This window comes from Colossoma macropomum, unplaced genomic scaffold (genome assembly GCF_904425465.1).
Source record: "Colossoma macropomum unplaced genomic scaffold, Colossoma_macropomum, whole genome shotgun sequence".
NCBI lineage: Eukaryota > Metazoa > Chordata > Actinopteri > Characiformes > Serrasalmidae > Colossoma > Colossoma macropomum.
Window position 1 is genome coordinate 271 of NW_023495216.1, and position 22,570 is coordinate 22,840.

The 22,570-nt window shown below is 40.5% G+C and overlaps 1 protein-coding gene across 1 annotated transcript in view; it reads left to right on the forward strand.

Moving 5' to 3' along the window:
* Positions 1-2,157: 2,157 nt before the first annotated feature.
* The window catches only part of LOC118801189 (ribonuclease inhibitor-like), a 54,847-nt gene continuing 34,434 nt past the window's right edge, over positions 2,158-22,570 (forward strand). The window contains exons 1-3 of the mRNA XM_036561362.1: positions 2,158-2,190; positions 14,808-14,837; positions 18,630-18,771. Of these exons, the coding sequence (XP_036417255.1) occupies positions 18,656-18,771 (116 nt within the window). The 5' untranslated portion in view covers positions 2,158-2,190; positions 14,808-14,837; positions 18,630-18,655. The remainder of the gene's footprint in view (positions 2,191-14,807; positions 14,838-18,629; positions 18,772-22,570) is intronic.

Consider the following 22,570-nt stretch of genomic DNA (forward strand, 5'->3'; position numbering starts at 1 on the left):
ATGTAAAGCGGTCTTTTTATTGTGTTTCAGAAAACCTGCCCTGGTCAGCTGGTGCGATTGTGGGTATAATCATTGCAGTGGTTTCATTGATTGCCATTGTGGCCGTCGCCCTTTTTTTCATAAATAGAGGTAAGAACTAACTTTGCTCACATCTTAGCAGAACACAATATCATCACTCTCACACTGCATGACAACAACTATAGAGTGCCTGTGTGTGACTGGATCAGCAGACATGATGGACACTGGGACAGTTTGACTGACCAGCAGCATCACCAGGTCTCAGTTCAGGGCTTAAGACAGAGGTGTAGTTCTTACCTGTCAGGACTGACACTGTTATTAAAATAAGGGGAGGAGTAACCAGGAATTAGAGAAGAAATGATGGATGCTGATTCTTTGTTCAGTGAGTTTTAGAGATGCTCTGAGATTTTGGTGATGGAAAAACAGTAGAAAGCAGCACTTTGTTTTTGGGCTAAAGAGAAAATAGAAGATTAAAAAATAAAACATTAAATATGTTTATAATAGAGTTTATAATAGAGTTTCAAAATCAGTGACAAACAAAATACAAAATAGTTTACATAGAAAAAAATATTATACCCAACAAATCCTTATTGTTCCTATAAAAGTGTTGTATTTTAATAGTAGAGTATTCTTTCAAAACATATGGGCCAAAATTATTGGCCCCCTCTGAGGAATATTTTAAATAAATCCAGGGCTGCATTACTACACTGTAAACCCTGATACGTTAAGTTTACTCAGACTATGCTATAAACGAGGGGTAATGAATGAATGAGTTTTTAAACTCTGTGTTTAATTTGTCTGAAATTACACACAGGGTTTAATTCACTCTTCTGCAACTTTTAAGTTTAACAAACAAAATAAAAGTGTACATCACACAAACTATACTGTTGCAGAAACCTGAGGGTCTTTAGTTGAATAACTACTATATTGATTAATTTATTAATTTCCACATCATTAACATAATTATCATTATCAGAGGCTGGGATGTAAATGTAACGTTGAAAGAGACAAAGGGGCGGGATGCAAATGTTCAAGTCCTTGTAATTGTTTAAAACACAAGAAAGCGAATCCACAAAGGCGAGACAGGTAATGTAGATGACAACGAGGCAGGAAGGGGGAGGAGACAGAGACCAAAACAACAGCAAAAGCACATGACGAGACACACGAGGGAAGGCAAACAAAGGCAGACACAGACTGAAACAAAGACAGGAAGACAAGGACAGTGAAAGACAGGATGATACAGAACAACAAACCTCCTTCAGAAAGAGATTTCAGAGTTACAGACATCCAAACCTGCATTTAACCTTTATTTGATGTGAATGTGTTGGTTGTTTGAAAAAAACATTCAAAGCAAAAATAAGAGTTAATAAACAGAAATCCACCAACTCGCTAGGAAATCTGGGCCACTCGGCTCTGTGCTCTGTTATTGTTCGTCTTCCTGAATTATCATGATGTTTGTGCTGTGTATTCACATCACTTGAATGAAGGAGGGAAAACAGAAGGCAGAGACGACAGTACAGAGTTACTGTGGATATCAAGTTAAATTAAATGTCAGGAAACTTTTAGGTTTACAAAGTAAATAATGTTTGTCTTGTTTATTTTTGTCCAAGTAGTCCAGACTGTAACAAGCCATTCTTAACTAAACTGTGAGACTCGACAGCTCTGAGTTTGTCTGCCAGGTTAGTTAGGATTCTTGTGAAATGTGTGATGAACCAAGTAGAGTCATTTTCTCATCATGCCCTGTGAAAATAATAGCTTTGGAGGTCAGTGCTACACTTACTCTCAAACGAATTTACATTAGTTTATTATAGTAACCCTTTAGATAATTAGGTTACTGTTTATATTATTAACAGGTGGTCAGTATCTGTACTGGACTACACTTTAAAGTCTCCCCCTCAGCCCTGTTAGTCACACTAGTTCATACCGTCTGTTCACTGAACCAGTTTGAAATGGATCTGTTTTCTCTTTCAAAATCAACATACAAATTCTACTTAATACATTTCACACACACAGTGTGAGAATATGACCAGTAAGCTAATTCTACAAACAACTGCTACCCATAAAACACACTACACACCCACTGATTTTCTCTTCACATGTGCATGTGTTCATTCTTTTACTTCTCTGTTTACAGAAAGACAAAGGAAAGAGAAGAGGAAAGATGGAAAAGAGGTAAACTGGAGTTATTTAATTTCTTACTGTTTACTTTTATTTAATCAGAGAATCTGATACTGTATGATCCACTGAATCAGTGTGGAGCTGAAGGAGATCCACACATGTAAACAGTGAAACAGCAGAGGATCTGTTCACAGTCAGAACTGTTACAGAGCTCCATCCTGAAATGGGTGTTTGGAGATGAGAGTCACACTGAACAGGAACAGAGCAGCAGCTCCAGAACTGTTCAGTCTGCTTCAACAACAAGAAACAGCCTTATTAGGAAAGAAGGACACAATAGACTTTATTCATCAAAGCTGCACTCAAATCTGATCATAAAATGAGCGCAGGCAGATTTCACTGACTGTTCTGATATTGATCTTTAGTGTATCTGTACAATCAAACTCATTCTTTTAATCTTTCATTTAATACCCTTACCAAACTCTAACCTTTATTTAAGGCAAAATGATTGAGAGAAAAAAATATTTTTTTAATGAAATAAATATTTTCTCAAATCTATGTGTACCACAGTTGTTAGCACCCCTAGAAATTCTTAAGTGTGAAGTCTAACTGAAATATATTTCCACTCATATTTAATGTTTTTAAGATCACCTGAGTTATTAGGAACACTTTAATTGTCAGTCATGGTTTCCTGTTTTAGTACACTGTAAAAAATCTGAGGAGACATCATCAAAAAAAAGTCAACATTCTGCAATCAGTTTTTAAGTAAGCAGAACTTTGTTGCACAAAGTTATGTAAACTCAAAAAAGCAAATTTTAACTCAAGAGCACCAAACTCATTTAAATGTGTTTCATCAAGTCACATTTAGTTTCCTCTGTACTTGGTAATTTAAGTTGACATGACTGTTGCAAGTTCTATAAACTCAAACCGAATTTAGAATTCAAGAGCACCAAACTTATTTAGTAGCGTTGCAGTAAATAACATTGAGAGTCCTCAGTACTTGTTGATTTAAGCTTAACATGACTTCTTGTTCCAAGTTGTATAAACTCAAACCAAATTTAGGATTCAAGAGCACCTAACTTATTTAACTGTGTTGAAGAAAATCATATTTGTTTTGAAACTACAGCATTTAAAATTGATATGACTCTTTTTGATATACATATTACAGAGGTACATAACTACAGTACAGTGATGACTTGTGCTAGTTACTGAAGAGTGTTAGACATACTGTTACAAATCCCCAGTATTTAAGCGGTATGACATTTTACAAAATGCAGAAGGTACATCATTAATCCAAAATTCTGAACAATGAAGACTAACATGATACGGATTATTTTATTATTATTATTATGTTTATTTAGATCATGCAGGCACGACTACCTGCACAGCTTCAAATAAACAGTGAGGCAGAACAAAGCTGCATCCACACAGGTAGCAACAAGCAGTGCACTAAAAGTAATCCCTGACTCCACACAGGTAGCAACAAGCAGTGCGCTAAAAGTAACCCTGACTCCACACAGGTAGCAACAAGCAGTGCGCTAAAAGTCACCCTGACTCCACACAGGTAGCAACAAGCAGTGCGCTAAAAGTCACCCTGACTCCACACAGGTAGCAACAAGCAGTGCGCTAAAAGTCACCCTGACTCCACACAGGTAGCAACAAGCAGTGCGCTAAAAGTCACCCTGACTCCACACAGGTAGCAACAAGCAGTGCGCCAAAAGTCACCCTGACTCCACACAGGTAGCAACAAGCAGTGCGCTAAAAGTCACCCTGACTCCACACAGGTAGCAACAAGCAGTGCTCTAAATGTAACCCTGACTCCACACAAGTAGCAACAAGCAGTGCGCTAAAAGTCACCCTGACTCCACACAGGTAGCAACAAGCAGTGCTCTAAATGTAACCCTGACTCCACACAAGTAGCAACAAGCAGTGCGCTAAAAGTCACCCTGACTCCACACAGGTAGCAACAAGCAGTGCGCTAAAAGTAACCCTGACTCCACACAGGTAGCAACAAGCAGTGCGCTAAAAGTCACCCTGACTCCACACAGGTAGCAACAAGCAGTGCGCCAAAAGTCACCCTGACTCCACACAGGTAGCAACAAGCAGTGCGCTAAAAGTCACCCTGACTCCACACAGGTAGCAACAAGCAGTGCGCTAAAAGTCACCCTGACTCCACACAGGTAGCAACAAGCAGTGCGCCAAAAGTCACCCTGACTCCACACAGGTAGCAACAAGCAGTGCGCTAAAAGTCACCCTGACTCCACACAGGTAGCAACAAGCAGTGCTCTAAATGTAACCCTGACTCCACACAAGTAGCAACAAGCAGTGCGCTAAAAGTCACCCTGACTCCACACAGGTAGCAACAAGCAGTGCTCTAAATGTAACCCTGACTCCACACAAGTAGCAACAAGCAGTGCGCCAAAAGTCACCCTGACTCCACACAAGTAGCAACAAGCAGTGCGCTAAAAGTCACCCTGACTCCACACAGGTAGCAACAAGCAGTGCGCCAAAAGTCACCCTGACTCCACACAGGTAGCAACAAGCAGTGCGCCAAAAGTAACCCTGACTCCACACAGGTAGCAACAAGCAGTGCGCCAAAAGTCACCCTGACTCCACACAGGTAGCAACAAGCAGTGCTCTAAAAGTCACCCTGACTCCACACAGGTAGCAACAAGCACTGCGCTAAAAGTCACCCTGACTCCACACAGGTAGCAACAAGCAGTGCGCTAAAAGTCACCCTGACTCCACACAGGTAGCAACAAGCAGTGCGCTAAAAGTCACCCTGACTCCACACAGGTAGCAACAAGCAGTGCGCTAAAAGTCACCCTGACTCCACACAGGTAGCAACAAGCAGTGCACTAAAAGTCACCCTGACTCCACACAGGTAGCAACAAGCAGTGCGCCAAAAGTAACCCTGACTCCACACAGGTAGCAACAAGCAGTGCACTAAAAGTCACCCTGACTCCACACAGGTAGCAACAAGCAGTGCACTAAAAGTAACGTTGACTCCACACAGGTAGCAACAAGCAGTGCACTAAAAGTCACCCTGACTCCACACAGTATTGGTAGCACTATAAAGAAAATGAAACAGGACTGAATCAACACTGTATAATGAACTATATAACTATAGATTCAGTGGTTTGAATAAGAAACAGTCAGCTCAGTCTGGAATCAGCACATTTTCAAATATACATTGTGTGTCAGTGTCATCTGACTCTGCATCTACAGGCAGGACTAGCCAGCTCATGCTGTGCCTTTACATTAGGGCCTGACCAACATATTGGCTGGCCAGTACTCAAGTTCTGCAATATTATTGGTATCGACTGCTTTCAGTGGTACAGGGAGCCAAGGCCTAAGATAGGGCCTGCATTGACATGGAAACAATGGGCTATAGTGTGACTTCTCTATAAAAAAAAATAGCCTACTTTATATATTTATTTACAATATAGAATAAATATTTAAGATATTCAATTCCAACATGATGTAATTGGATTAATACAGTCAGAGATTTATTTTATATTATTTGTAACTGATTTTCAGCATATAATATTTTTATCTTTTAATTTTGTGAGTTTTTTATATAAATATTAATATTGGCTGACTGTCCTTTTATCTACATTTTTCTGCTCCTTAAAATCATCCTTGGTGACAGTTTATCAGTTGGTTCCTACCTTACATTCTCACAGCTATAAACAATGTCTGTTGAGAAATCAGGTCCATATTCACTGATGATGCAGAAGTCTCACATCAGCTGGAATTCAGTTTTTAGCACTGACACATCTGACCCTTCAATATCAGGGCGTGCATCACAAGGACAACATCATTACAGCTGTGAAGTGATCATTTAAAAGGTGAGCACTAGATAATACAACAGAATATTGGTCTTCATACCCAACATCAAGGGGAATGGCGTTTGGTTTTAAAGGTTACCCAAAAAGGTGTAAGGTTTGAACATGATGGGCTAAAATGGTGTGGAATTGTGTAAAAGGGGTGGGGAGATGACCTCATCACCCCAGAGGGGAATAAAAAGGAATGTTTTGAGATGATATTCTCATTGTGGTTGAACAGGAACCATTTTGCCATTTGATGCTCAGTAAAGCGAAGACCTTTTCCTTCATTCCACAAGAAAACTCAGCTGAAGTCTTTTTCATTCCTTTTCATCCTTTTTCATTTTTGTTGATATTCTTAGAATCTTTCAATTCTTTTTGAAGACGTTAGATTACAGATAGTTATTAGGGCAGATAGTACAGACAATATTAGAGTTACTTATAAATGTCCAGACCCTGGGCAAAAAGAGAGAGAGAGCTCTGGGCTGAGACACGTGTGTTTCATCTCTAACCGGTTCTCAATGTTTAGGGCTTAAAAAAGCCCAAAACGGAGAATAAATGCCCCTGGCAGGTCTCTGATGCCTTCCACAATGACATTTTCCTCAAGTCAGTCACATCTGGCGGAGAACACTGAGCACCTCCGTCATCTTCAAGGACAGTCAAGATCACAACTTTCACATCTTTTGTCAGGATCAGTCGTCTGTTGGCCACATCAACAGGAAAAACGTCAAGAAACAAAACAAAAAAAATGGACAAAGGCTGCGTTTCACTGTCTCTGCTGTCGTCAGTGAGTGAGATACTGACGGAAACAAAGTAACAGAGGTCGGTTCCTTGTTCTTCAGCTGCACTTTAATAGCCACAGCTAACTAATAACTCATGCCCAATATTTCATTAGCCCAAGATATTCTGTAATGGACTCCTGTGATCCAAATCTGAAACCTGTGATGCAGCTACATTAGTTTTTAATTAAGCTGAACGCTGAAAGTAGAAGACAGACAAGTATTTTAAAAGGCACGAAGGACTGGATGGACACAGAAAACCTCAAACACCACCTTTACAACATTTATACACGTATATACAACATATATAGATAGATAGATAGATAGATAGATACAGATATGATAAATAAATATATGTATGTGTGTATTTAGCAAGCAGGTCTTCAGGACAGTATTTTCATGCACCTCTCCTAAAATAAGAAGACCTTTAAGCTCTGCAGTCTTTCTGTGCATCACAATGTTCGAGGTCTGAAAAAGTAAAAATCAGGAAAGTGAAATCCAAATATTGTACAGTACCTTTTTAACAATATTAACATTTCAGACATGTCAAAGCCCATAAAACAAGGTGGTCATATATCAAGCAGAACAGTTGGGTTAAACCACACACCTGTTCATCAAGCTCTTCAAGAAGTGCCTGCATGTTTTCTCCATAGCCTCCCCTTCTACCCTGTACAGTTTAAGGAGCATTTAAAAACTACAGTATTGCTCAAATCCTCCATATGAACCCATTCATTCTGCGTTTGCTCAGGAGCGCCCTCAACCATCTGAGGAACCCGGAACACCTTTACTGAGTGGCAGCTCTCTTCACTGGAAACTCTCTGATCAGAATCTCCAAAAGCAGCTTAAACAGATCAACACATTCGGGTTTATAGCCTGTGTGGAAGAACTCAACCCTTCATCTAAACTGAGTGATGAGGCTCTTCTCACGACTTTCACTTTTCCAACATGGACAGTAGCCCAGTGTCACCGTTTGCTGGATTCGAAGATCAAAGGAGATCTTATGTGCATTGTAAAACCGAGTTACGGAGAAATGAGCTGTGTGCAGAAGAGCTAATAATAAAGAGCTAATGGAAAGTTTCAGCTCCTGAACGAAGTGGAGAAACTCTCTGTTCTCCCTTTTCCGCAGTGGAAAGCATCCTGCAGTGTCACAGTCTGTCTGTTTCAGGAGAGGTAAAACACCATCTTACTGACATTCTGTCCCTGTTTAAACATCCTTTTTCAGACAACTTTTACACTGCGAGATTCCAAATATTCAAAAAAATCAATCAATCCAAGAGCTGAGGCAACAAACTCAGTGTGAAATTTAACTTGGAGTGCTAGCGAGCTAACGGTTAGTGGTTAGCTAGCTAGCTTAGCCTACTACAGAAACCGTTCCACATTGAATCAAGTTAGCGGTGTTTTATTCAGCACTGACAGACTAAACCAGGTAGAACAGATAATCGGTGTGAACAGCACCAACTCCAATCATACAACAAACGCTGAACAGCAGAGTGAGCTAAACTAGCTAGCGTAACCCAGCATTTCCCCTCTCACTCATTCAGCTTCAACTTTCAGACAAAACCACCTCCGTCCTTCCCGCGTTCTGGCCGAACCTCATTCAGAGCACAGTGCAGACACAGAGCGTGTGCAGTGCAGACACAGAGCGTGTGCAGTGCGGACACAGAGCGTGTGCAGTGCAGACACAGAGCGTGTGCAGTGAAGACACAGAGCGTGCGCAGTGCAGACACAGGGCGTGTGCAGTGAAGACACAGAGCGTGCGCAGTGCGGACACAGCGTGCGCAGTGCGGACACAGAGCGTGCGCAGTGCAGACACAGAGCGTGCGCAGTGCAGACACAGAGCGTGCGCGGCACGGACACAGAGCGTGCACAGGGCAGACACAGCGTGCGCAGTGCGGACACAGAGCGCGCGCAGTGCGGACACAGAGCGTGCACAGTGCGGACACAGAGCGTGCACAGTGCAGACACAGAGCGTGTGCAGCTGGATCTTCAGCAACAAAATCACTGAATTCATTTTTCTCAACATGATTTTTTAAGTTTTGCTTATTTTGTCACAAAAGTTGAGCAGAACAGGATATTTTGCGTTCGGTGAACTTTCACCTCATTAAGTCCCCAATTTACTATTCCAGGCATAAACAACTAATTCTTAAGTTAGATTTTTTACAGTGTAGGGTATAAATATGAGGTGACTCACTGACCAGATTCCTTCAGTCATCACTGAGAGAAAGACCAGAGAACACAGCAGTGATGTACGACAAAACGTAGCTGAGCTGCACAAATAGCTAATCAGTTTAAACAAATGCCTATTTCCACTGTCCAGAATCAGACAGTTCAAAATACAGCTGCCAGATTTCTCACTGGAGTAAAAGACCCATCAGCCTCGTTCTTAAATCCTTACACTGGTTACCAGTCTGTTACAGTAGACTTTAAGATACTGTTACTGATCTATAAACGGCTATAATGGTGAAAACCTGTGGGATGGGGTGGGCAGTATGACAGTATTTTATCATTATCATGATAAATTATATTACAGTATGTTATTCTGAACATATCATGTATATTGTCTGTACTAAAAGAACATTGAATACATTTCATTACAAAGTGAGTATAATTAGGCCTGTTTAATTGGGTTTAGTGCAGTGCAGTTTGGAAAACACTGAATAAAAATCATTGAAGTTGTAGATTTATTATTATTATTATTATTATTATTATTATGTGGCACTACAGGATCTATTTTGTCTGGTTCGGCACAGAGAGAAGGCAGTTTGTCAAATCAATCAGTCACAAGTGCAAAATGTACAAAGTACAAACGCAACAGTGCAAAGTGGTGAGATTGCACTACCAGTGAAACCCGTTACACAGTGAAGGTTCTGCTGCCGTTCAACACAGTCGAAAAGTCATCATTCAGAGAAACGTTACAGACCCTGAATCCACAGTACGAGCTGCCAGGCCGTAAGAACTTCAGCAAGACAGCCGTGCCTGAGATGTTCGAGCTGAAGTTGAGCGTTTGATCAACACAGTGGAGTTTTACTCAGTGACAGCTGACATGTGGTCAGTACTACTATGACCCCATATACGTCACTGACAGTACACTTTATTTCACAGTGGAAGCTTGGAAACAGTGCAAACAGTGTTCTGTCCAGAGAGCCACACTGCAACCAGTGTGGCTGGAGGTCTTCGCTCTGTACCCCAGGACTGGCAGCTGAGTGAAGAAACATTAACCTGCATTAAACAGACAACACTGCAATATAAAGTCAGCCGTGAGAGACGAACTTGGATGGCAATGGTTAAATTGCTTTGAGCATAACCTACATCTGGGTGTGACGAATGCAGTTAAGAGCCAAGGACAGTGCAGCTCTGGGTCTGTGCTGATCGACCGTTGGTACTTTTTCCCACAGCTGGCAGAAGAAGGGGACCTCGATAAAAGCTCAGCAAGAACTGCAACGACCTGAACTTTCCCTTATTTCAATACAGACTCATGAGAAGGAATAATTATTGAATAAACAAACAAATGAACAAACAAACAAACATCTTAAATGTTGTTTATTTAAATGCAATTTTAATTATTATTTAAAACAAAAAATATTAGAATGCATGAATATGTGCACTTGAATAAATAACTATTTATTAAATTAAAAATTATATTTATATAAAAAGAGATAAAGTAAACAGCTGAACAATTATTTACTTATTTATTTAATAATAATTCATATTTATTTACCATTTTCATGCTAAAACAGGATTGTGCCACGCACTGGGGCTCTGAGAGAATGATTGAGATAATAATTGAGCAGGCCCAAGCAATTGGACGGGTTCTAGCCGCTGACCGACGTGCACAGCCACTGACTGGTCAGGACCTTGATGTGCTGGAAGTGGTGAACAAGGCTCTTAAGCCAGTTGCAGACTTCACTGATGTTTTGTCAGGAGAGGATTTTGTCACTATTTCATCGCTTTTCCCAAAACTTCTGCTTCTGAAAAGCGACATATTGAGTGAATCAGAAACAGACGTACTGTCAGAAAATACATACTGTCAAGTCAAGTCAAAGTCAAATTTATTTGTATGGCGCTTTTTACAACTGATGTTGTCACAAAGCAGCTTCACAGAAATCCATTTAGGACAAAGTTTCAACATGAAATGTAAATCCTCCAGGTGAGCGAGCCAGGAAAAACTCCCTCAGAGCTGAGGAAGAAACCTTGGGAGGAACCAAGGCTCACAAGGGGGGACCCATCCTCCTCTGGTCAAACTACCTATGAAATTATTATACTACTAATATTAATAGTAGTAGTAATAGTAGTAGTAGTTAGGAGTCCACTTCAGTGTAGGGTGGGCAGCTAGTCCAAGGCAAGTGGCGGTAGCTGGGCAGGTGGTGGTGACTGGGGCGTGGGCAACTGGTCTGAAGCGGGTAGCCGGAGAGCTCTACAAACAATCATCCAGCAGTATCCGGCCGGACAGGTGGGCAGTCGTTTTCTCGGAGGAAAGGTAGGGAAATGGAGTTAGTTTAGTTCTGTATGGGCGTATGTATAATAATTTGTAAAACATTTCCAGAGTGTGGCTAACGACTCCGGCAGAACTGACTAGAACAGCTTAACTAAAAGGAGAGAACCAAAAGGGCACACAGACACGGGAGCACCCTGGGACAATCTGGCATCCCTCCGCTCCACCGTCCACAAACCTGAGTGATCGCGTGTGAGCGGCGGGACGACAGCACCAGCGTCTCAGTTTACTATAATTCCCTGCGTCCATGGACCCCTGGACCTGCTGCCTTTATCTAAGGGGGGACATTAACTACAAAAAGCTAAACTAAACAAGTGAGTTTTCAGCCTAGATTTGAATATTGCGACTGAGTCTGAGTCCCGAACATTTTCTGGAAGATCATTCCAGAGTTTGGGGGCTTTATAAGAAAAGGCTCCTCCCCCAGATGAAGCCTTCTGAATTCTGGGAACTATTACAAAGCCAGCACTCTGTGATCTGAATAATCGTGGTGGCTTGTGATGGGAAATAAGGTCTTGCAGGTACTCAGGAGCGAGCCCATGTAGGGCTTTATACGTCAATAAGAGAATTTTGTAATCAATACGGAATTTAACAGGCAGCCAATGGAGTGATGATAGAACTGGACTGATATGATCAAATGTTCTAGTTTTAGTGAGAACCCTGGCTGCAGCATTTTGAACTAGTTGAAGTTTACTTAAATTCCTGCTGGTGCATCCTGATAGTAGTGCGTTACAATAGTCTAGCCTTGAAGTAATAAAGGCATGTACTAATGTTTCTGCATCGTGCAGCGATAAGGCATTTCTTATTCTGGCGATATTGCGAAGATGTAAAAAAGCTGTCTTAGTGATGCTGCCCATGTGTAAATGGTCAAAATGGAGCTGGAACAGGGCCAGACAAGTGTCTCCACAAGACAAGAAGAGGATGACCCCCCCGTTAAAGAAGAAACCATTGGGCAGCTGTTTGTCCAAAGCAAAACCATCACGAGTCTGTTTCCCTGAAGAGGAGCTGCTGCTGAACTGACAGCGTTTGAACAGGGAGCACCTCTCGATGGAGATGATGATCCGTTATCAAGGTGGCCGTACGATGATAAACGCCTGCCTGTGATGATCAACAAGCAGCCCATCCCAGTGTTTTCAGCACAGCTCTCATCTTAAACCTGACGAGGTTAACAGGCTTGTCTTTCTTGTGAAGAATGCGTGAGTGCGCTGACACAGAGCAGTGAAAACAGTTCATTTTGCTGAATGTACAATTTTTACACAATACTCTGTTCATTTTCAGCATATTCTGTGATGACAGCTGTTAAAAACAATCCAATAGAATGTTTTTTGTCTTAGGTGAGTTAGTTATTACTTATCATTTAAAATGAATAGCTCTAGGCTTTAAAAATGAGTTATTTCATTTTATTTATTTTATTTAGTTTGTTAATTTCTTAGGGACGCTGTAGAAGGTTTTTCCAGACTCCTAATTTGAAGTTCAAGTTTACTGCTATAAATCTAAATAAAGTCTTTCTGCTTGATGCCAACTGAATTAAACTGCTGTAGTCATGAGTGCAGAAGTGCTCGGTAACAGCTGAAAAGTTGAAAACAAAGAAAAACAAATGACAATATTTGTGCATGAAACAATCTAGGCTGTTAAAGGCAATTAAAGATAATAATAATAATAATTATACTACTACTACTACCACTACTACTAATAATAATAATTATAATTATTATTATTATTATTACTATTATTATCATTATTTCTTCTTTAACATAAGTTTGTTTCTTCCAGAATTAAGATTCACTGCTATGATTCTCCTTTGCTGTTCCACTGAGACGCAGCAGTTCACTTACATAGGCTGCAGTAAAATGATCACATGACTGAAACAGGTGGAAGACTTGCTGGGTTTTCTGCGTAAATTAATTTTTTACATGATAATATAGTTTATCATGATAATTCTGGAGATCATTTGTCTAAATTTACATTATCACCCAAGCCTAATGTGTTCTCCAGTCTCATTATCCATTATAGGAAAGACTCAGATCTGTTATCTTTGCAAAGGGAGGCAGCACAAAGTATTAAATGGAGGGGTGCCAACAGTTGTGACACTGATTTAGGTATTGCCTTCAGTCATTGTTCTTCAAATAAATGTCAGACTTTTGGTAATATTTTGCATGAACTATGAAAAGGATCAGCAGTGAAGAATGTTTTTACAGCTTGCTTTGCTCCTGTTTACCAGGGGTGCCAATATTTGTGGAGGGCAGTGTAACAGTAGAAAAGTGGATGTACTTTATTACATGAACACTGGTATAAACTCACACTGCAGCTGTTACAGGTTCCTTTTAAGCCCATATCACACTGTGCTTTAGTTTATAGTCCTGACTCCGCCCACAACATAAACACTACAGAACACAGCTGGAGCGTTCTGCTCTCTTCAAACTGACACGTTTGGTTTATTTCATATTTTATTGTTTCCAGTGGTCGTAATTTTAACACTATAAAGTTTGGTTAGTAGGGGGAGCTGTGCACTCACTGCTCAGCCTCAAACTCTGCTTACAAGCACAGCCATTGACTCACAGCTGCTGAATGCTGTCATTTTATTGGCTCCCTGCTGAAATCTTTGCATGAATTAGGCTGTGCTTCATGTAAATGATATGTTTATGAAGGTAAATTGAGGCGTGTCATTATTTTATATGTAAATGAGGTACTAATTATATGTAAATGAGGTACTCGTGTACAGGCGCTTGTTTCCACCTCTGAAGATTCATCAGTTGAGCTCAAATCAGAGCTTGTCTCTGTTTTCTTACTCCAGTTTCCTGAATCAGATTCAGAGTAGTCTGTCCTTCATTCAGGGCGGTCAGATCTGAGCTCTTCTCTACACAAGTTTGATGAATAAGGACACAATGTGAATGATGTCCAGCACTGTTCTTTACACTGCAGTCCACTCAGGCAGTCTGAGAGTGAATGAGCATTGTGAGGTCCTGCCTGTGTGGATCAGAGCTCTTTTAATGATGGACAGACTCTACTGAAGCTCTACCAGCTCCTGTCTGTGGAGGATTAGTAGGTTAGTAGGCAGGTTAGTTGGGATTCTTGTGAAATGTGTGATGAACCAAGTAGGGCAGTTTTCTCATCATGCCCTGTGAAAATAATAGCTTTGGAGGTCAGTAGAACAATTATTCTCAAAGGAATATTACACTACTTTATTATAGTAGCCCTTTGGATAATTAGGTTACTCTTTATAGTATTAACAGGTGGTCAGTATCTGTACTGGACTACAGTTTAAAGTGACCCTCTCAGCCCTGTTAGTCACACTAGTTCATACAGTCTGTTCACTGAACCAGGTTTATGGAGTAAGACTCTGAAATGATTTCTGCATGTTTATGTTCCTCATTAATAATGTGGAGGAATATTTTTAAATTGTTTTTTTAATCTAAATATTGTATGTAAATATTTTCTTTAATACATTTCACACACACAGTGTGAGAATATGAACAGTAACTAACTCTACAAACAGCTGCTACCTTGAAAACAGATCAACACCTGCTGATTTTCTCTTCATGTGTGCTCGTGTTCATTCTTAATCTTCTCTGTTTACAGAAAGGCCAGAAAAGGAAGAACTGAACAAAGGTAAAGTGGAGATTTTATTTTCTTACTGTTTCCATTTATTTAATCAGAGAATCTGAAGTTTATCTGATACTGTATGATCCACTGAATCAGTGTAAGGAGATCCACACATGTAAACAGTGAAACAGCAGAGGATCAATTCACAGTCAGAACTGTTAAAGAAGAATAATACAGATCTGATGTATTGAGCTAAAGAGATGTGTGGATATCTGCATATGCAGATATAAATATCTACATATATACTATGTACGCAGATTTGAGTAGACAGACACTGTAATAACTATTATATACAGAATTTTACAGAATGGTATTAATATTTGTACAGTTATGGAGGAGTTACTGTAGTACAGTGAGGAGGTTTGATGGTCAGTATAAAGTGTGAGTGTCCACTTTGGTTTATGAGCTGCAGCTCTGGGGAAAAACCTGTTAGCATGTCTGGTTGTGCTGGTTTTGATGGCCCTGAATCTTCTACCAGAGGGGCGAGTCTGAAAGAGGTGATGTCCAGGATGAGAGGGGTCAGCTGTAGTTTTGCCGGTGTGCTTAGTCATCCTGCTGTGGATGTCCTGAAGCTTTGGCAGATACATCCAGTGACCCTCTCCACTGTCCTGATTGCGCTCTGGAGTTCTGTGGTAGTGGTGAATGATGTGAGGACGGACTTGATGATCGCTGTGTAGAACTGGATCATCAGACACTGCGGGAGGTTGAATTTCTTCAGCTGTCTCAGGAACAACATTCTCTGCTGTTTTCCTGTGGGGGGGGTGGGGTGGATAGGGAGGGGTCGGGGTGATAGGGAGGGGGAGTTGCACCTGAAGTCCACCACCATCTCTACGCTCTTTTGCATGTTGAGCAGCAGGTGGTTGCTGCTGCCCCAGGAGACCAGCTGCTCAACTCCCTTTCTTTAGGCAGACTCATCATTCACTGTGAGGCCCACCACAGTGGTGTCATCTGCAAACTTCAGGATCTTCACAGCTGGTTCCTTAGAGATGCAGTCGTTGGTGTACAGACTGAAAAGGAGGAGTGAGATCAACCTTGTGGTACTCCAGCACTGATGATCCTGGTATATGGCATGTGTTTTCCTAGCCACACCTGCTGTCTCCTGCTTGTCAGGAAATCCATGATCCACCAGCAGATGTGATCTGGCACTGACAGCTCTGTATGAAAACTGCAGGGGATCCAGCAGAAAGTTTGTAATAGGCTTCAGATGGGATAGAACCAGGCGTTCATGACTACAGAGGTCAGGGCTGCTGGCCTCTAGTCATTCAGTCCAGTGATAATTGTTTTTTGGGGGACTGGAATGATAGTGGAGGTTTTGAAGTGTGAGGGAACAGAGAAAAGTTCCAGTGACTTGTTGAAGATGTTTGTGAAAATTTGTTCTAGTTGGTCACAGCAGTGCTTTAGGGTGGATGGAGAGACTCAGTCTGGCCCTGGAGCCTTTCTTACCTTCTGTCTGCTGAAAAGCCTGTTAACGTCCTGCTAGTTGATGGTGAGATGAGGGCGGGGTAGAGGCGAGAGAGCCAGGGTGGGGGAGGTGGGTTGGGACTGGGGGAGAGAGGCTGAAGACTGTGTGTTTAAATCTGCAGTAGAACTCATTCAGGTTGTTGAGCTGGTGGTCACTCAGAAAAAGAGGAGTTTTTTCACGTTGTAGCTGGTTTCTCTCTTGGAGGCCTTTACAGACCGACGCTGGGTCAGTAGCAGTTATGTGGCTTTTCAGTTTTTCTTTGCTGTTTTAATCTGTTTGTCCAACCTTTGTTTGGCTTCTTTGTAGAGAATTCTGTCTCCACTCCTGAATGCTGCCTCCTTTTCCCTCTGAAGCTGAAAACCTGGTTTATCATTGCTGTATTTCACCTGTGCCATATTTGAAATGCAGCTGTCCTCACAGAAACCCATATATGACGTCACAGTATCTGTGTATTCATCAAGTCCGTCTGGCGCCTCTTCAGAAACAGTCCAATTTGTTGGACAAGCTTGCTGGTTTTGAGTTTTCTGCCTGTAGGTTGGGATGAGGTGAACGAGACGCGTGTGATAGGTATTTTTAACAGTGGAGTAGTAATGATCAAAACTGTTCCCTGCTCTTGTGGTACAAGTGACATGCTGTGTGTGCTTCAGCACTTTCCTCGTTATGTTCACGCTGTCAACGTCTCTCAAACTGATGAGCAGCGCATCTGGATTCTCTCTTTCTGCTTTGTTAGATTTGTGCTGTTGAAGTCTCCCTGAATGATGAGCCGTGAGTCCAGATTCTCTCTTTCTACTATTCTTATCTAATCAGCCAGCAGTTTCCACACATCTCTCATACGCCTTTCCAGTGTAGCATAAATACTGACCAGTGTGAAAGATGAAACCTCTCTTGGAGAGTAGAACAGTTTACAGCTGAAGAACAGTGAAAACCTCTAGGTGCGTGTTTTTATCAGTACTGTGACGTCTTCACACCAGCGTTCACTGACACAGGAGCAGATTCCTCCTCCTCTAGCTTTGCTGGTTAGCTCTGTGTCTCTGTCTGCTCTGTGCAGCTGGAAGCCGTGTCGGTCCAGCGCGCTGTCTGGGGTCAGATCAGGAGGTCAGGTCTCTGTAGAGCAGAGGGCAGATGAGGGTGAACAGTCACTGCTGGTTTTGTTGGTTATATTTTGAGATAACATGTAAAAACAAATGCTGACCTCAAAAATCAGGACGTCGTCTTTAGAGTAACATATTCAGCTGTAGTGACTCCAGAACAGATAAAGACTGTTTATCTGAAGTTTCCACAGAGCTGCTGCTTTTCTTCTCAGATTTTTTTTTTCATTGTAAGTAAAATATTATGAGGAACTGTAAGATGTTAAAGTCCTTTAGGTTTATTACAATCAAAATACTACATATTTCAGTATTTCACTCTCTCTCTCTCTCTCTCTCTCTCTCTCTCTCTCTCTTTCTCCCTCACACATACTCACTCTCTCTCTCTCTCCCTCCCTCACACATACTCTCTCACTCTCTCTCTCTCTCATTCACACATACTCTCACTCTCTCTCTCTCTCTCTCTCACTCTCTCTCTCACTCACACATACTCTCACTCTCTCTCTCTCTCACTCTCTCTCTCACTCACACATACTCTCTCTCTCTCTCTCTCTCTCTCTCTCTCTCTCTCACTCACACATACTCTCTCTCTCTGTCTCTATCTGTCTCTCTCACTCACACATACTCTCTCTCTCTCTCTGTCTCTGTCTGTCTCTCTCACTCACACATACTCTCTCTCTCTCTCTCTCTCTCTCTCTCTCTCTCTCTCAGTGCAGTAATAAGATGATATTAAGTTTTGGTAACACTGCTGCCAAAGCAGTGAACAAGAAACACAAACAGAAATAAGAGAAAGATAATAAACTAGATTACAGTAGAGCACTAATAATGAAGCTATTCACAGGATTAATAATTAATAAAGGAAAAGGAAAATAAGAGTCAACACAATTTCAGAATCTTATTATTTTATTGTTATTGAATATTATTTGATGTTATTTAATTCTTTCCAGGTCAAATTTTTTTTCAGTCATCAGCAAATAAACCATTTGTTAAAGAAGGATAGACTCCTAATCTTAGTTTTAATCTTCATTAATTATTTGTTAATATTAAAATTAATATGTATTTTAGTATATTTTCAGAGACTGAAAAGTCAGTGTTGATTGGTGTGTTATAAATAATATGCACGCTTTTGAATTGTTTTCAGGAGAAATTCTAAAATTAAACAGTTTTGGACTCTCAGCCATTTGCATTTAATGTGCAAACATATATATATTACTTCTTTAAATCTGTTTTTTATCTTGATCTTCCTGTCAGTCATAAAAGTTTTGAAGCCTGAAGAGATGCAGTGTGAAGACTCGTCAGTGGAGACTGGTTTGCTAAACCATCTAAGAAAAGTCTCACTACAGGAATTAAGGAAAAAGCTGCAGCGAATTCTGGAATCTCGCTCTGAAGTTGTGTGAGTATTTCCATTCTATACTACAGTTGTATGCAAAAGTGTGAGCACCCCTGGTCACATTAGTGTTTTGTTCATTTTCTAAGTGTAAACAAGTTAATATAATATCTCAGTCTGACTAACTTAAAAATGACAGACCTTTATTGCATATTAGTGATTTATTTACTGAATCTATAATATTGAAATAAGTAAACAAAATGAAATGTGCAAATGTTTCGACACTCTTTAAGTTAAACCACTACTTTTTTGACTCAAAAATTCAGTTGTAGACAGTTCTAAAACACACAGTTACATGACTCAGATCTCTGAGTCATGGTTTTCAGTTTATATGTGAACACATCAAGCTCAGAATCGCACACACACACACACACACTGACGCACACGCACACTCACACACTTATTACACACATTTCCCAAAACTACAAACATGTGGCTCATTACCATAAACTCTATTCTCTAAACCTTTAACAGAGAAAACTCTTCACTGAAAAACTCACATGAGCAAATCACTCAGAATCACACACAGAGCAGAGATGCACACACACTCTGTACTGTAAAACATCCAAATACAAACCCCACATACAGCAAACACTAAACAAACACTTTACATTTTCAAATTATGATCACCCATAAATTTTAATTACCCATAAAAGCTCAAAGAAGTGTAGAGGCTGAGAGGAAAGGGCTTCTACCCTGCTGCATCTGCAGGCTGTCAGGGGAGGAGCCTGGACTTTAAACAGGGTTTCCAAGAGAAAATTCTTCTGAGCCGTGTGATTATGTGTAAATAGTGATTATGTGTAAATAAAGTGCTCTTATAAGTATTTAGAAATAGTGTCTTGTCTGTAAGCTCAATATTATTTAATGTTTAATAGTAACATAAAATGTACAAATGTATATTTATAATATAAATATTATTAACTATAAACAAAACATTTTACTCAATATTGCAAGTATTTTGGAGATTCGTGCCTTGGAGCCTTGCTTGAATTTGTACTGGAATGTCCGGTGGCGGCTGTGATAAATTTTGGGTTAAAAGTGGGGGAACATAGATTTATTTAGGTGAGAACAGACTGAAAGTGAAATGTCTGAACCAATCCAACTGGCTGGCTGGTGCACTGCAGCTAAAAGCAGCTGAGGGGTCATCCAGTCATTTAGTCTGGTCATTTATCTTATTTACAGAGGGTGCAGATGTAATATTAGATGGCGTGTGACTGAACAATGCCAGTAAATAAACAGAAGCCATGCATTTCCTGCCACGCTGGAGGACCAACCAGCTCTTCATCCAGTCTACAGTGATGAGTGCTGTGATGGTCATCAGTGATGAATTTTAGAGCTGAGTGACCCATTCAATCTCTGGGTTTTAAGCTACTCATGTGTATAAATTACATCACTGTAGTCAGAGAAGATAGTAAAGTGTCTCAGTGATCTTTTTTCCTAGTGCACATTGGGAGAAACAGTTTATTTCAGTGTAGGAAAAATATAGTTTTTACCTTCATTTTTTAATCTGCTCACAGATACAGTATTTTAGATTGAGTTAATCATCCAGCCATATGCTAAGATACGTATACTCAGTGACTCTTTCACTGCAAGATCCACACATGACAGTGATATTCATTGTTAAAATCTGTACTGGAAGATCTGGAAAACAAGATAAATGTAGTTTTCTTTGCATTTTAAAATAATTTGCACTCATAATGAGAAATCTGAAAGGCACTGATAGCGTGCTGCAGTTTTTCTGCTGCTGCATCAACAAAATCAGCATTACAATATAAAATATTACATAACAATATAAAATAGTGTTCACAGCATTAAGTCTAGGGTGGAGGTGGCAACATCATAAATATATATTGAGCAAAACTGGGCCTGTGATTGAACGTTGCGGGAACCTTTTTGTATTGGGCAGTAATTCTGATTTATGGTGTCTCAGAGCTATACACTGTTGCCTATCAGAACGGTCATTTAGGACCTGGTTAGTAGCATTTTCATCAAAAACAGTGTTTTGTAAGCTTCTTAGAAGTAGGGAATCCTAACCAGTGATGAAGGCTTTGGACAGATCAGTAATAAGGACAGCAGTAAAGAGTTTTAAAACAGTGCTATCAGAAAAGGTGCTGTGCTTTTCTCTAAGGCCAGTTAAGAACCCAGGACTGTTTGCATAAAGACACCACCAGTTGAACATTCACTGAGGTTTCTACAATGCTGGCTAAGCACCAGGGTTGGGACAGCTACTGAAAAATTTGTAGCTACTTTCCCAAAATTTGTAGCAGCTACAATTTAGCTACTTTTCCAGAAAAAGTAGTGGCTACTTTTTAGCTACTTTTTGAAAAGTAGTGCACTACTTTTTAGCTACTTTCAAAGCGCGATTGTCAGAATGTTTGTGAATCTCCACCTGACACACCAGACAAGCCCAACTGACAGTGTGAACAAGACACTGCATTTAATCATGAGCCAGAAAGAAACATACAACTGAAAAGCTGCAAATATACGAAAAGTCACCAAAAAGTGAGTTTAAGTGTAACCAACAATCAAACTTACACAATCAAAGCTGTGATATCCAACACAAAGTTAGACGAAGTAAAGGCAAAATCAATCATTTCAGTTTTTTCGTAACAAAAATCAACAAAAATAACCAAATACAAACCAGAGAATTCAATCTAAACATTTCAGTAAGATCTGTACAGACACGACATTCAGAGTTCTTTAAACTTCAGCAACACTTTAGCCTCAAAATCCTCATCAGTGACTCTGGCTCTGTTTGGGGTGAATCAGGCCTGAATAATCTCTGCTGCTGCAGAGCTGCTGTGGCTTCACAGCAGAACTAGATTTTTAGGTAAAATATCATAATAATCCTCCTTTGCTGTAAAATCATTATAACACACAGTTCTAACACAGTTTTCACAATAAATGGTCTTAATCACTGGAGTTAATGTAGAACTGCTAATTCACCCTTTAACGCTGAAGATCAGCGCAGACTGCTGGACACACAGCAACGCAGATAACGAAACGGCAAAGAGAGACATTTAAGACAAACATCGATAATTTGGAGATGAGTGGACTTATTTGCATTTATTAATCACTCAGCTGATATGTTTAATCTGCAACAACTCCTGAAGCCGAAGTCGCTTCTCATTCCCCAGCTTCTCGTTCGACTTGTCCCGTTCCACCTTAAATGGCGCAGCAGTACAACCTGGCGCCTCAGGCACCATTTAAGGTGGAACGGGACAATTCAAACGAGAAGCAGGTGAATGAGAAGTGACTTCAGCCTCGTAAAAAGTCGAACATTGAGAGACATTTTACAAGAACCTCACGGAGTTGTGAGAAAAGCAGCTATAGCTGAGCTAAAGTTTAAAGCAGAGCAAAGTAAGTCTGAGTTTGCGTTTATATTTTTAGCCTGTACTATCAGCACATACTGAGACATACTTACAACCCTGATGGTACCATGGATATAAAATGTTGTGGCTCCCAAGGTGGTTTCATTTTGTTAAAAGGACAAAATGGCTCTTCTTTTCTCATTTCAGTTGTGACCCCTGAGCTAAGCCTGTTAGTAAGGGGTGATGAGCGCGTGCCCGTTTGTTTGAACTGTCCGCGGCTCAGTCATTACTGCACAATCACCACCAGCCCAGTTAATGACCGCGTTCTGTGGTTCAGATTTTGTGCAGATTGTCTGAAGCATTTATCTATATTTGTTAGATTTTAGGAGTGACTCCACCGATGAGCTCTCAGAACTGATAGAATCTGGCTTACAGTCATGCTTGTACAGGAACCCAGTTTGTTACTGAACTCAGTTTGTTCCAGCAGTTGGCAG